The sequence below is a fragment of the Schistocerca americana genome, chromosome 1 (genome assembly GCF_021461395.2).
Source record: "Schistocerca americana isolate TAMUIC-IGC-003095 chromosome 1, iqSchAmer2.1, whole genome shotgun sequence".
NCBI classification, from domain to species: domain Eukaryota; kingdom Metazoa; phylum Arthropoda; class Insecta; order Orthoptera; family Acrididae; genus Schistocerca; species Schistocerca americana.
The window spans coordinates 191,064,386-191,078,903 of NC_060119.1; the positions used below are offsets into that span (position 1 = coordinate 191,064,386).

Sequence of the window (14,518 nt, forward strand, 5' to 3'; positions counted from 1 at the left end):
GATTTGTTCAAAGTATTTTCATTGGGGGGGAATGCAGTGGTCATTTTAGTGAGTCTTCTCCTGGGAATGCAGAATCTGTAGTAGAAATAAGTTGATAGAGGAGCAGGAGCATGAGATTTGTGCCCTTCAGGTGCAGTTACAATGCATAAAGGAGGAACTAGGTAGGTTGAGGAGGGTGAAGGGTGGTGGGGAATGGGAACTGGCAGTTGGCAAGAAGGCAGATAGGAAGGAGGAGGTATTCAGACAGTTTTACTTTGCATACATGCAATAGATCTGACCAACTGTCAGAGTTCAGTGGAGAGAGCCTCGTGTAGCTGTAGATGTAGGGAACTTGCAGCAGTCCTCAGCAATTAGGAGGCCTAGGTTAGTTGCAAAGTCTAGCAGAAAGAAGGTTCTGCTGTTAGGTAGTTCCCATGGTAGAGGTGTGGGCCAGCAGGTGCAGGAAGTGTTGGGGAGCGAGTACTAGGTCACCCGCATTGTGAAGCTTGATGCAGGGTTGGCTCAGGTGACTGAAAGCATAGGGGAGTTATGTAAGAATTTTACGAAGGAGGATCAGATAGTGACAGTGGGTGGAGCAGGTCACAGTCTCGATAAGGACAGGGAGTATGATGTAGGTGGTGACTTGGTTAAGATAGCTACTCAAACTGGTGGCACTAATGTGCATTTTGTGCAAGTGTTTCAGTGTCATGATCGGCCTCACCTTAATGCGGCTGATAGGCGCATTAACGTGGGGCTGGGGAGGGCACTGATGGCAGAGGGCATGGGTCACATCTCAGTGGTGCCAGCTGGGTCTATCAGTATATCAGGTTTCACTAGGCATGGCCTGCACCTCAATAGGTATGGGAAGAGGAGGCTGGCTAAGGTTATAGGTGACAGTGCAGTGGGTGGTGGGTGGTGGTGGTGGTGGTGGTGGTGTCACTCATGGAAAAATTCCTGTAGTAGTTGGTGTTAGAGCTGCACCTTTTTTAGATTGAAGTCAGCTGATAGGTATACCTGCTTAAAGGAAGTCCCTCTAACTAAGGGCTCACTTTCAGAGGATGTAATGTTTCCAAGTAGAGAAGGAATTAGCATATTTAATCAAAATATAAGAGGCATTAAAGTTAGTGGACTGCTTATAGATGTCGACTCTGAAATTATTGGTATATCAGAGCACCACTTAAATAATTTGACAAATCAGAGGTTTCCTTTACCAGGCTACAGATTAGCTTTACCAGGCTACAGATTAGCTGGCTGTTTCTCAAGGAGTTCCTTGTGGGGTGGAGGAGTGGCTCTGTACATAAAAAACAGTATTCCATTTGAGTCCATAGACATATCACGACACTGCACTGAACAGATATTTGAATGTTGTGTAGCGTTAGTTGAATTTAGTGAAACTAAACTTCTAATTGTTGTTGTTTATAGGTCCCCTAACTCCGACTTCAGAGCATTTATGCTCAAGCTAGAGAGGGTTCTTAATTCACTTTCAAGGAAGTACCAGAAATTAGTTATATGTGGTGACTTCAATATTAATTTTGTATATGATTGTGCAAGAAAAAGGATGTTGGTAGATCTCCTAAATTCATATGAACTGATGAAAACTGTTTTTTACAACTAGGGTGCAGGGGAACAGTAGCACAGCCATAGACAAATATTTTTATTCATTCTTCATTACTAGATGGGCATTCTGTTAGTAAATGCATGAATGGCCTTTCAGACCATGATGCACAAATTTTAACACTAAAAGGCTTTTGTACTCAAACCAATGTCATATTTAACTACAGACTATGTAGGAAAGTTAATCCAACAGCAAAAGAGAGTTTTTTAAAACTTGTCATGGAACAAGAGTGGCAGGATGTTTATAGTGCTGATAACATAGATGATAAATACAATGGTTTCCTCAACACATTTCTCATGCTCTTTGATAGTTGCTTTCCATTAGAACATTCTAAATGGGGTACTAGCAGTAATGGGCAGCCCGGGTGGCTGACTAGTGGGATAAGGATATAATGTAGAACAAAGTGGAAATTATATCAAAATGTTAGAAGTAGTCACAATCAAGCTACAGTAGCCCATTACAAACAGTATTGTAAGGTGCTTAAAAATGTTAATAGGAAGGGAAAGAGTAAGTGGTATGCAAATAGAATAGCTAATTCACAGGAAAAAATTAAAACCATATGGTTAGTTGTGAAGCAAGTGTCTAGTCAGCAGCACAAGGCCGACGATATAAAGTCAGTTTGCAGTAAAAATATTTCCGTTACTGATAAATCAGATATATGTACAGTATTTAACAATCATTTTCTGAACATTGCTGGCGAATTAAATAAAAATTTAGTTTCTACAGGAAATCATACAACATTCTTGACAAAAGCCTTTCCAAGATTGATGTCTGAAATACCCCTCTGTGATACATACAAGAGGGAGATTGAGTCAATAATTAAATCACTGAAAACTAAGGACTCTCATGGTTATGATGGAGTGTCTAGCAGAATATTAAAGTACTGTGCTGCACATGTTAGCCCTGTATTTAGCCATAATTGTAATTTTTCCTATAGGAATGGTCAGATTCCTGAGCGATTGAAGTCCTCAGTAGTAAAGCCGCTTTATAAAAAGGGAGAAAGGGATAATGTAGTTAATTTTTGACCTATTTATATGCCATCAATGTTTGCAAAAGTTATTGAAAAGGCTGTGTATGTAAGGATAATTGATCATTTTAAATCATACAATTTGCTATCAAATGTACAGTTCGGCCTTAGAAGTCATTTAACAACTGAAAATGCTATATTCTCTTTTCTCGGTGAGGTACTGGATGGGCTAAACAAAAATTTTCAAGCGCTTGGCGTAATTTTTGATTTAACTAAGGCATTTGATTGTGTTGATCACAAAATATTGCCCCAGAAGTTGGACCATTATGGAATACTGGGAGTAGCTCACAATTGGTCACCTATTACTTTAGCAACAGGCAGCTAAAGGTCATTATTCACAATGTTGATAGCAGCTGCAATGTGGGATCTGAGTGGGGTACTGTCAAGTGGGAGGTTGCCCCCAGGGATCAGTGTTGGGGCCACTACTGTTCCTTATTTATATAAATGATATACCCTCTAGTATTACGTGTAACTCTAAAATATTTCTGTTTACTGATGACCCTAGCTTGGTAGTAAAGGATGTTGTGTGCAACATTGGCTCGGTTTCAAATAGTGCAGTACATGACCTCAGTTCATGGCTTGCAGAAAATAAACTAACGTTAAATCACAGTAAGACTAAGTTTTTACAGTTTCTAACGCACAATTCAACAAAACCTGACAATTTAATTTCACAGAATGGGCATATGATTAGTGAAACTGAAGAGTTAAAATTTCTAGGTGTTCTAATAGATAGTAAGCTGTCGTGGAAAGCCCACGTTCAGGATCTTGTTCAAAGACTTAATACTGCCATTTTTACTATTCGAACAGTATCAGAAGTGAGTGATACTTCAACACGAAAATTAGTCTACTTTGCTTATTTTCATTTGCTTATGTCGTACGGTATTATATTTCGGGATAACTCTTCCCATTCTACAAAGATATTTTTGGCTCAGAAACGGGCGGTTCGGGCAATAAGTGGTGTGAGTTCACAAACCTCTTGTCGACCTCTGTTCACGAGTCTGGGAATTTTGACATTGGCCTCTCAATATGAATATTCCTTATTGTCGTTTCTTGTTACCAATATTAGTTTATTCCCAAGAATAAGCAGCTGTCACTCGGTTAATACTTGGCAGAAATCAAACCTGCATTTGGATCGGACTTCCTTAACTCTAGTGCAAAAAGGTGTGCAGTATACTGCTGCATCCATTTTCAATAAGCTGCCACTCGAATTCTAAAATCTTAGCAGTAATCCATGCACTTTCAAATCGAAACTGAAGAGTTTCCTCATGGGTCACTCCTTCTATTCTGTCGAGGAGTTCCTTGAAAAATTAAGCTGATTCTTATGGTATTGCTGATAACGTTTACTTAAACTTATGGACTGACTTTTTTCAGGTTCATGAATATTTATTTTTATCTGTTATTACTTTTATGTTGTAATTTCATGTATTGACACGTCCCATGACCTTGGAGATTTGCTCCTCAATTTGGTCCTATGGAACTTGACATGTAAATAAATAAATAAATAAATAAACTCTGCAAAATACTCATTGTCTGCAACTATCACTTTCTTATTTAATGAAAATTTCTTCTAGCAAGCCAAAGTTTCAAGTTAGAGAATAGGAAGAAGCCACTTGAGGCTAATATTGGTGGAAAGGGTGGATGAGGGATCAATTCGAAGCCCAATTCATGCACTCTCATCATTGTTATCACTGATGTGTGGGATGGTTGATTATCCTGGTGAAAGAGCACATTTTTGCGTGCCACTATTGGTCTTATTTCAGCCAACACAAGTTTCAAACAATCCAACATAAACCAGCCCATTTATAGTTCTGCCTTTTCAGCAGTAATCTACAAGGATTTCTCCCAGGGAATCCCACAAAATAGTGGCCATCACCTTGCGAATTAACAAAATGGTCTTTGTCTTGTTCGCTGTACTTTCAGCATTCTTTGTCCATTGTTTTGACTGCCATTTTGAGTCTGGTGGTTAGTGACAGATACAGGTTTCATCAACAGCAAAAAATTGGTGCAACACATCTTACAGACTGCAAATAAACATCGCCAGACATTGTATGGAAATGTTGGGCCAGATGTGCTTTTAGTCGACTGTGACCAACTGTGGCATGCACCTTGCACACAGATTCTTCATAGCCAATTTGCCATGCAGAATATTATGCACTCGCTCAATTGAGATGCCTACAATCTCAACAATCTCACAAATTGTTATTCGGCAGTCTTGCCTTATTGTATCATTGATTTTGTCAATGGTTTCCTTTCTGATGACCTCATCTGGACAGCCAGAGTGCGCTTCGTCTTAAGTGCTTGTCTGACCACATTTAAATTCATTAATCCAAAAGTAAATGGCCTTCAATAGCAGTGCAGAATCTACGTGAATTTCATCCAATTCTGTTTTGATTTGTGTGGCAGTATGACCCTTCAAATGACAATGTATAACACCACCATGAAACACCAATTGCAGTTGACACACTGATCAATTCAGATGGCAGTCAACAATGAACTGCACACTTCCACCCTTCCGTGAAAACTTTCCAGACTTATCAACTAATCTCGTATGTACATATGGGAACAGGGCTTATGCTGTGTAGGAAGACTCAGGAACACTACAACAATTTTTCGACAAGTAATAATCAAAACAATGGATTACCGCTGCCTTTCAGGAAGGTGATAACCAGAACTGTTGACATGTTAATTTTTTGCAAAAGAAAAGTGAGAGAATAATAAAGAAAATATATGAAGGGTACGAAATAGAACAGGAAAAACTTAACCAAAGAAGAGGAGATGCTAGGGGAAGCATTTCACAAATGTTGGTATTTTTCAGGAAGATATACTTAAGACAAAAATTACCTACATACCTCCAGAAAGAAGCAGTCAGTACAAGCAAACCAAATGCTTCATTAAAAGAAATGGGGAGCCAACTATCACTGAGGAATATAATGTAAAGTTCAGTTCTCAAGTACAAAAATTTAGTGGGGTGGAAGTAAAATGGAAGGAGTTTCTTTTTTTAAAAAAAAAAATCACACAGAAAACTATCACACATCTGAATTGGAAAAATATTTCAATGTCAGATGATAAAAGAGGACAAATTTTTGGGATAATTTGCCCTAATATGGTGTTGACAAACTGGCTACAAAGTATAGACTCTGAGGCTGTCGCCATCTCATTATCATTTTCCATATTATTGTAGAGCTTATATGAGTTAGTGTGTTGTGAGAAAAGTTAAAAACATATATTACCCAAAGTTTAATGTCTAACAAAAGACACAATAAATAAAATTTTATCAAGAGAAAGGTGTAATATTGTGAAACACTTCAGCGGAGTCATAATGAAAGTATGTCCAAATCAATGATTAGTTTAAAACAACATCAACTACATATTTCATTCAATTCTGTAATAATTCTAATTATCCTGCAGATAAGTTATTTATAGTTTGAAACAGATGGCATGCTTGCAATAGCAGTTTAACCTGATTTTAATCAAAATCTGTTGTGTTTAAGTCTTAGGCTAACTCATGGACTACTGCACGGACAGAAAAAATTCGACACATGAACAGCGCTTGTGCTTGCATGCCATTGCTCCCTTGCCTGGCTACACACTCCCCCCCCCCCCCCCTCTCACGGGTCACACTGTCTGAGCACAAGGAGGGGGAAATTGCAAAAGCACCACATTTAAATGGCAATGCAGTTGGCACTTCACACCACTTGATTTTACATTTCTCAACAACACAGATCGCAAGCAAAACTAATTTTTAGTATTGTTAAATTATTTTTGGTTGACTGAAGACATAATTTTTATTTGATGTACCTGTCAGCATAAGGACAGAGACAGACAATTTCACAGATTTTTCACTCATGTTGCCACATAGTTTCATAATCAGAAAAGGCCTTTCACACACATATGTTGATCGATTATTTTATCACATTTGCAACCTCATTATGGAGATGTGGAAACTCTTCCCCAGGAAAACAACATAGACAGTTTTCACAAGAAGAATTTATTTTTTAGATGGGAATTACACTGCAAGTCCATCAGTCCTATCTGTACATGCACAGGAGCACTTTCAACTGAAATGGCAAACAGTCTTGAAAACAGATGTAAGTTTGGCAATGGCCTCAAAATGATTAGAAAACCATCCTTGCAATTATCTCAAGGATACAATAAAGTCTTCAAACTTCACGTTTTCTTTAAAGCCAATGGGCTTAGAGAAGCATATTTTTTGCCAGAATTTGTCCCTTCCACAGTGCAATTTTCTTTTTACATTCATACACATAAATCAGAAATTTGCGGTTTCTCAAATTATGTCTTATTGTGGGCAATGTGCAGTCTAGTCCACTTAAAATGCATGGTCTGCAGTCAGTTCTGAATGTTCCAATTTTCGTTCTTGCTCTTCTTTTTTCTCTATAAATTCATCCACAGTGGGTTTTAAATCAGAAAACTGTGACAGGTGTGCCCCTTGACTAAACCAATGAACTTTGCAGTAATATATAAAGTCTCCATATTTTTTGCTCCATTCTATCAAAAACTGTTGTAACTGCAACTTCAGAAAATCTACTATTCGTACCATCAATTTCATTGTGTGCTACTTGTATGCAAATTGAGCATAAAGTGCTTCTTTATCTGCAGAACAATGACCCACCAGTCGATCATTATAATTCATTAATCAATTAAAACTTTAAATTTTTTCTGAATGGTGTTGTAATGTGGTTCCATAGCAAATTTTCGGTACCTACTGATCATGCAACTGTATTTTGCATAATAAATACTAATAAGAATTATCCTCTTCTGACATTACCATTCATTTTTAAAGATTTGTGACAATGTATCACTAGACTGGCCCTTTTTGTGCAAATTACTATTGAACCTGCCAGTTATTGTACCACGAACAAATGAGGCCAACACCATGATTCTACCAAACTGAAGAAAATCAAGCCTACTATAAATTTCCACAACATCCTGCTAAAAAAAATGTCACACTTTACCGAGTACCTACGAGAAGTACCAAGCAAAGCCGAGACATGCATAGCCTCAGCCCACATATGGCCCACACATTGTGCTCGTATGTACTTCGGCACCCTGTGGCTGACTTTTGACTAATGGGTAAACAACTCTGATCACCAATGCAGTGCACATCTCACCACAGATTTTTTGGTGCTGGGAAGGTGTGGAGAATCAATGTAAGAAAACAAGCATAAAATCTAACAGGAAAGCCAATATCAAATCGAAAAGTCTGCACTAGGCTAGGAACCTCTTAACATTTATTTATCTGATAAAGTTGTCTTGTATTAATTTGCTACTTGGTGACATTTACAGGATATGCATGAAAACTCGCCAAGTGACTGGTAATCATATTCAGACAATCACTTATGACATGACTGTGTGCAAGGGAGTCATACCACCACTAACAAGACAATGACAACAGTCGTTTGTTTTCTCTACGGTCTTGGCACAACTTTCAAACACGTAAGCATGTGGCACGTTGTATCCCAGATAGTAACACTGCTTCTGCCTCCACCCCCATCCAACACCTCCTTTCAATAACTTTTATATCACACTCAAGCTACAGTTAAAGTCTCAGATCTGCAACTAGATTGGAGGTAGAGCACACAACATTAAAATTATTTATGAATAGATAGCATAATGTTCCTCACTTAGACAATATTCCATTAAGTGTTACTGCAAGCAGAGAAACATTTAAAAAATTGATCCCTTGAAGGGTGTCATTCTGCTACTAATAAAGAACATAAATGTTATTGTCAAGCAGTGTCTGAATAACCATTAAAACAGGAATGACTGTATGAATATGGAAAGTTTTTCCAAGATATGGCAATACCACATTATATTGCAGGCCCTATCTCTGTCAAAGAAAATGTCTATGAAATGTTGCCCATATAGCAGCCGTAATACTGGGTTATTAAGAGCGAACTTACATCTTTTACATCCACATAGGATGCAAGAGGAGTTTCTTGGTTTCTGAAGCTCAAGTAAATCTTTGTGGCTTAATTCTGAAATATGCTTTTAATTTAAATTTCACTAAATGTACTAGAAGAAATAGCTATTCTGAAACATGTATTGACAATATTCTGACAAATTATCAGTTTGAGGATGGAAGTAAATTCTGTTTAGATGTAGGGATGTCAAATCATTCAAAACTTCTCATAGAGCTTCCAAAAATATGGAATCCAAAAATTATAAAAACATGTTTTAAAAGGAACTTTAGCAAAGAGAATGTAAATATATTTTCTAACAAACTAAGAAGTATAAATTGGCATCTAGATAACAGTGTGTCAACTGAAATAATTTCAAAACATTCCTAAACTGTTTCCTACATGCTTTCAACGAAACACTTCCCCTTCAAGCCTGGCAACAGAGTGTGGCCAATAAAACAAATTGGATTACAGCAGGAATAAAAATTTCTCATGCCAGGAAAAGACTGCTTCACAATGAGTTAAAACAACAAAATTGCTGACTTTGTGGGTGAAGCAAAGAAATTGGCTAATAACATATACTCGTATAACAGTAAAAATGAAAGTAAATCAAGGGTAGTTTGGGGTGTCGTCAAATTTGAATTGGGAGTAAAGAACCAGTGCCAAGAACCTGTCCAAATAAAAATTCATATAATTATAGATCCTTTTCAAATGTCAAACTGTTTCAATGCTTTTTTCATAAATGTGGCAAAATCAGACGTACATATCACAGCCCACCAAGGCAAGGCAGATGTCAATTTTGTAAACACAAAACCAAATGCAAGCTTTAAAACATCCAAAAGAATTACCCCAAAAGATGTGGAAGATGCTATAGTGTCTTTTTTTAAAAACAGCTGGGTGGGATGAAATTGCAACCACTGCAGTCAAGGCATTTTATAACATCATTTCTCATCCACTGGCTAAAATTATTAATCAGTCATTTGAGGAGGCATACTTCCCAGATGTGTTAAAATATGCGGAAACAGACCATTGTTAAAGAAAGGCTCACCAGATGACATGAGAAATTACCGCCCTACTTCCCTGCTGTCAGTTTTTGCTAAGGTAATAGAAAGGATTGTTGCAAAACATTTTGCAAACTTTCTTATAGAAAATGATATTATAGTTGAAAATCAATTTGGATTTCAAAATGGGAAAAATACAATAAATGCTACCAGAGAATTCACTGAAAAGATAAGCACTGCTTTAGACAAGAGTAAAAAGGTTTGACAAAATCTTTTGACTCGGTCAATCACTTACTACTTCTACACAAGGTAGAGACATATGGGATCGTGGACAGGGCATAACAGTGGTTCAAATCTCATTTGTCTGAAAGAATACAGAGAGTTCGTCTAGATTCAAATGGAAAGAAATCATTCTCGTACTGGAAAAAGATTTGCACAGAGGTCCCTCAGGGCTCAATTTTAGGGCCTTTTTTTCTTTTTTTTTTCTTTTTTTGCTGTACATAAACGATTTACCTTTAAGCATTGATGTTCACTCCAATTTATTTGCAGATGACACCTCAGTTTTAATTGAAAATAACAATTTAGAACAAATTCTCTAGACTGTGGAAAATATAATGGGAAACCTAGAATTACGGTTTCGGCAAAATGTATTAAAACTCAATGTCACAAAAACGCAACTAGTGAAGTTCAGTGCTCAATCATCATCAACATCTCCCACAAAAATAGTACACGGCAATCAGGAAACGACTGAAGCAAGTTATGTAAAATTTCTAGGTCTAAATCTTGCCAAAAATTTATATTTGGAGGCACGTGTAGACTTCTTGGCAAACAAACTGAACAGCCTAGTTTATGTGATAAATGTCTTATCTGGTTCCACCCTTCAGGACATGAGGAAGATAATCTATCACACCTACTTTGAAACTATAATTCGATGCAGAATAATTTTCAGGGGAAACTCTATGAACAGCCTGAGATTACTTACACTTCAAAAGAGAATCATAAGAAACACATGTTTAGTCCAAAAAAGATCATCATGTCACCCATTATTTAAAAAATTAAAAATACTAACCATTCCTTCTCTGTACATCTATGAAATTTTTATTTTTATATACGAAAATTAAAACTCACTTGACAATTTTCATTTCAACCACAATTACAGACACAATACTTCTCATAATTTAATACTTTACACTCAAACACCATTGTACAAGGGATTCAAAATTTACAATAATTTAAAAACACTAATCTATTAAATATGGAGTTTGACCCACTGAAAAGATTGTTATTTAATACATTAGTGGGAAAATGTCATTATTCAATTAAAGAATTCATGCAGGACAGTTCGGCAATTTGAAAAGAAAAGAAGCTATACAGATTATATATTGTATAATAAATGTTAATATATTGTATAAATTGCATTGCACGCTGCAAAATGACCATAAGTGTTATATACATTCTTGTTAAATTGTTCATATCTAAGAGTTCTGAAGTACATACTTAAATATGTTAATTATTATAACCTCATTTTTTAAAGTAATTTGACCTGTCTCCAGTACAAAAATCTTTGATTTGTAATTGTATGTTATGAGACGAATAAACCACATTCTACATTAGTCACTGTGCCCTACCTGTACAGTAAAAAACATGACACTTGGGTAACTATTTGAGCAAACATCACTCTTTCACAGTTTTGGGTAAAGAATTAGAACTGTCTTTCTCCAACAAAGAGAAAATTGTCCTGTTTGCCAAATTTAATTAAACTGAGTTAGGAGAATTTTCTGTGCTGGTTATTAAAGTGCTGCAATATGCTGGACTGAATCTTGTCATTAGAGGAGCAGTGTCTTACATTAGCCCTGCATAAAGATGCATTCAGCGCCAACACAAAGAAATTGTAGTTGCATTATCTTAATTTCTATGACTTAGATAATAACCATAGCTCTGCAAGCCTCTTGTGTCATTCATGCCAGTTGTAGCAGTAATGGTGGTGTAATGTTCTGTCTCTGTCGTGAAAATGTCTCCAGGCAGATATTGGTACCTTGGAAATTATCTTGATAGTTTCTCAAGTTTAATAAAACTTGTCATACACTCTTTTAAGTTCAAGATCTCTGGAAATGACATTTGCCACCTCCTCTCAACAACTCCTCATGCTTTTGCCATCACAACCTAACTGATCTGTTCTCAAATCTTCCTTGTGTCACCCACCTGTTTATGATTGCTTAATGACAACTATCATTCCACCCCTTTGAGCTGCTGAGAAGACTGTGACGTGAATGCACCAGTGGCCTGGTGGGATCACACATGTGATGTAAACCAACCAGTCCAAGAACAGAAATAGTTGTGAGACTTGTTCAATGTCTTGAGAGTCTAGTTATGCACAGATTCACATGGTGGTAGATATGCTAAGCACAATTTCACCTCCCCAACCCTTGATGAAGCTAACTCTCTTATGTGTGAACTTCCTTGCCCAGTATGCTGAAGATCTCTTAAAGGACTTTACAGACTGTCACTGTCACTGTCTCCCAGACCTAGTCCACCAACAGATTTACTGTGCCATATTCCCACACAGAGAGGCGTGAGATAGAAACCGTGTGTGTGAGGTGTGCTTGCTTGTGTGAACGTGTTTGTGTTTTCATTCCTGAAGAAGACTTTGGCTGAAAGCTCAATACGTAACATTCATTTCATTGTTTCTGTCTGCAACTCAGTGAGTCATCTTTACAGCGAATAGCAATCTATCCTTTTCACAATATTATAGAATCATGAACAAAGTTTACAGTTCATCTTCCACTGTAAAATAAAGAATTAATACAAATAACAAAAACAAAATACACTTACTGACAAAGATAGATGGCTTAGTTAGTTACATGTTCCACAAATCATCTGAATTCTTCTATCAAAATTTGGAACAAGTCAGTTACAGGATAGGAACTCACTATTTTTTAGTCCTAATTATGCAACTACTCTTAAATTTCTTTTTTTTTTTTTTACAGGCTAACAGTTTTTAAAAAGAAAGTTATCTACAGAATAGGAGGAGTTATCCAGTAGAAATGATTTTAGATTAAATTTAAAACATGCTTATTCAAAACACTTTGAATATTTCAGAGCTTTTGTTCTCATATTACATTTTTAGACAGATCTCAATACAACACAAACCTCTGAAATGGGATTGCAGCATGTAGAGCATTTTCCACTTCACATACATCAGCTGCAGCAAGAGAAGCAAGTGACGTGATACCAGCATTAAACAAAGCTCTCGCTCGTAGCCCATTAAGCAGATCAAGTCTCATTAGATCACACAACTCCCGATGAATGCCAAATTGTAATCTGTCTTGAAACTGAGAAAATAATAATTCCATATTGTCCCATCCCAATCTCTTGCAAAATGCTGTTACCATACCTGGAACATGAAACTGTTGGTATCACCAGTTTATGAAATATACATGACTGGAAAATAAAAACACTGTTATCAAAATGTTGATATTTGTTGTTTATTGAACAGTTGACATAATCTAATTGTAGGTACAAATGCTCTTAAATGACATTTGTGTATTTCTAAAAGGTCTACTAATAAGCCTTTCTCATAAATCATCAAAAGAATTCTAACATATTAACTATCTTGAATGAAAGTCACTGAAGTTCTGACCATATAATACTCAAACAAACATATGTTACATTGTCTAGTTAGAAATGAGTGAGGAATCTAATCTCAGATTGTGATTATACTGAAAAGGATCACTAAATCTTAAATAGCACTGGAGCTTTTAGAGGATATCTCAAGTGTATGCCTCACAAACAAAATGTTTCTTAACAAATTATGATTCTCTTCTCAATATTTGTTACTGAGGTCATGAAACATACTGAATTATTTTCCACTGTTACACTGCATAGATCCTGGTTAAAGTGTCTCAAAAGTACTTGTCTCTCTCTGTTATTCCCTCTACACACTAGTCTATATTGCTGTACCCATGCTGTTACTACGTGATGGCTTATTTCATCTACTCTATTTCCTTTAGGTCAACATCTCAGTTTCCTTGTCTACTAGAATCCATTTTAGAACTTGTTTTGTCAATCTAGCTGCTATTAATCTGGCTACATGACTCACTAAATTAAATTTCACTTTCACTACAGTAATCATTACATCTCCCACACTAGTTTGTTCCCCAATTTATTAGTTTTTTATTGCCGCCATGTATCTCTCTAATGCTCTCTGAACAATCCTCAGTATCAGAGTGCTTCAGGTATTAACAGTTCATTTTTCACACCTATGAGTCTTAGCTCATAAAAAACACAGTGAGCAACTTTTTCTTTCAGATGAATAGGAAGCTTAGTTTTAAAAACTCTATTCAATCAACCAAAAGCAGTTGAGGACATTTTTATCTTCCATTCATCTCTTTTCCAACCAATGCAATCACTGCTTTTGGCTGCTCTTAACACAAAAATCTACCAACTGAATCTATTAGAAATGACTGCACCAACTGTTATCTACTGACGTAAGTAGCAGTACAGTCTATAAATATGAATGACCAAAATTCAGGTAACACAGAGTCACTGTAACTGGTGATGCTGAGTCTTAGTCTGCTGTGGAGCCCTAAGGTTTTTAGCAATACACACAGAAAAGTTCTCTAAAATTAATGACAGAAGGAGCAGTGGTAGAAGTTGTAACTCGACTTGTCTGCAATGGTGTGCAAAACTTAATGAATTTCCCACATAATACAACTAGAAAGTCCACCTAAAACACACACATTATGTGCTATCATCACTGATGATGTCACTCACTTCACAGAAACTTCATTGTTAATATTATTTTTCAGTATGGTGATGACGCTTTCAGTTATCAGGATGTAATGTATTATGTTTGAAGATTAGCAGTTCATAGTTTAACAAATAAGGAAAAAAATTGAAAACAGAAGCCTGAGCCATTCCTTACAATTAAATTAGATATTCTCATTTAGAATACTCTATTATGCATACAACTCATATT

At 36.4% G+C, this 14,518-nt stretch overlaps 1 protein-coding gene across 2 annotated transcripts in view; it reads right to left on the bottom strand.

Moving 5' to 3' along the window:
* LOC124593590 (DNA polymerase theta) overlaps positions 1-14,518 on the bottom strand; it is a 338,073-nt gene that overhangs the window by 103,348 nt on the left and 220,207 nt on the right. For both annotated transcript variants that reach the window (XM_047131990.1, XM_047132069.1), the window contains one exon: positions 12,691-12,934. In XM_047131990.1, coding sequence (XP_046987946.1) covers positions 12,691-12,934 — 244 coding nt within the window. The remainder of the gene's footprint in view (positions 1-12,690; positions 12,935-14,518) is intronic.